The 1,596-nt window shown below is 37.5% G+C and overlaps 1 protein-coding gene across 1 annotated transcript; it reads left to right on the top strand.

Moving 5' to 3' along the window:
- Positions 1-5: 5 nt before the first annotated feature.
- Positions 6-1,048, top strand: LOC124894818 (serine/threonine-protein kinase Nek6-like). Its single transcript, XM_047405345.1, has 6 exons — positions 6-130; positions 229-274; positions 375-455; positions 536-578; positions 657-706; positions 938-1,048. The coding sequence occupies exons 2-6, from the start codon at positions 239-241 to the stop codon at positions 1,028-1,030; spliced, it is 303 nt and encodes a 100-aa protein (XP_047261301.1). The 5' UTR covers positions 6-130; positions 229-238; the 3' UTR covers positions 1,031-1,048.
- Positions 1,049-1,596: the final 548 nt, after the last annotated feature.

Genomic DNA, 1,596 nt, shown 5'->3' with positions numbered 1-1,596 from the left:
TTTGTATAGCGCAACCTTTTGCCAAGATCGTGGCTGTTTTCAGCCTGTGTTGTAAGCACATCCAGGTATCTGGAGAATGAAAGACCTCAGATTTCATAAATACTCCCTCGTACCAAAAACGATAGAAGGGGTAATGAGGTTGAAAATAAGGAAATGAATAGGATGATCATAGAACTTCTTTTGTGGTGTAATTTGAGGATGGTGATGATTTTTTTTCCCCATGTTCAGGGCGGAGGTCATGAGGAAGTCTAGAGGAGCACTTTTCCCGGAAGAGGTAGTTAAATGCGATTTCAATACTTATGAAGCTTCTTTGTGCCTTCCCGGTAGCTTAAAAAATTGTGTGTTTTTATGTTGCTTTTTTCCTGCTACTATAGAAACTCTGCAAATGGCTGACTCATCTATTGTTAGCTTTGGAGCATCTGCATTCCAACCGCGTTCATCATAGAGACCTCAAGGTAAAAACTTGCTGTAATCGGCGAAATAGAAAAGCCTTCTTAGCATGAAACGTTTTTAAGGTGAACTATTTTGAATTCAGTTATGTAACATATTCATCACAAAGGAGAACGACATCAGGTTAGGTAAGAGTGCCCGAACAATTGCTTGATTGGGTCGTCATTGCTTTTTTACTATGCTTCAAATTCACTTGATTGTCACAGGTGATTTTGGATTAGGAAAATTGCTAGATGCAGAAGGCCTTGCTTCCTCGGTATGAATTTCTATTGCGGCAAAATGAACCTCTTACTTACATGCAAGTTTTGACCATCTATTGTCACCTAACAATCGATTCAGCATATCTTCCTTTTTATCAAAAAAAATATTGTGGTATTCATCATATTACAAAGCTCCGGTCGCCATAGCACCTAGCATAATGCATTTGAGAAAAAGACGTCGAGTTGTACAGCTAATCCTTAATTTTGGAACAAATTTCATGTAATAGGTATCTGGCACACCATACGACATGTGCCCTGAGCTCCTTGCCGGCATACCCTATGGCTATAAATCTGATATATGGTCGCTTGGTAAGAAATAAGAATGTTGATGAAGCAATGTATTTTAGCTCTTTACATCATGTCCCTAATACTAACACTTTAATGTGATTTTAGGATACTGTATGGTTGACATTGCTGCACATCGACCGCCGTTTAAAGCTTTTGTAAGTTGATTTTTCAGCTATCTGAATTTCGTAAACAATACCTCGAAAAGTTATACTTGTTACGCCAAAAAAAAAGAGAAGTTCTTTATCCTGATATCTTCTATATGATATAGTGACAATGTAAATCCAACAGGACAAAACTGGACTTATCAACAAAATAAACCGGGGTTTGTTCTCACCACTTCCTATTATTTTCTCCTCCACCTTGTAAGTATCTTCCTTCTCAGCACACCACAAGTATAACAAATCAGTCAGTTGACAAAGCGGATTTAATTCTTGCAGGAAACAGATAATAAAAAGCATGCTAAGGAAAACTCCAGAATACTGACCTATAGCGAGTGCGAGCTACAAATGTTCAAATGTTATTCTTTCCATTTCAATCTGTTAAGTCTTATGTTCCTTTTTAGTCCGTTTAAAAGCCAATGTTTCTTTCCTCTTACAAC

The sequence above is a fragment of the Capsicum annuum genome, unplaced genomic scaffold, assembly GCF_002878395.1.
Source record: "Capsicum annuum cultivar UCD-10X-F1 unplaced genomic scaffold, UCD10Xv1.1 ctg77699, whole genome shotgun sequence".
Taxonomy (NCBI): Eukaryota; Viridiplantae; Streptophyta; class Magnoliopsida; order Solanales; family Solanaceae; genus Capsicum; species Capsicum annuum.
This window is presented reverse-complemented; position numbering and strand designations above follow the sequence as displayed.

Coding starts and splice junctions, on each gene's coding strand:
- LOC124894818 (XM_047405345.1), top strand. CDS start 239: ATGAGGAAGTCTAGAGGAGCACTTTTCCCGGAAGAG. Junction 456..535: donor TTCATCATAGAGACCTCAAG/GTAAAAACTTGC, acceptor TTTTGAATTCAG/TTATGTAACATATTCATCAC. Junction 707..937: donor CAGAAGGCCTTGCTTCCTCG/GTATGAATTTCT, acceptor TTCATGTAATAG/GTATCTGGCACACCATACGA.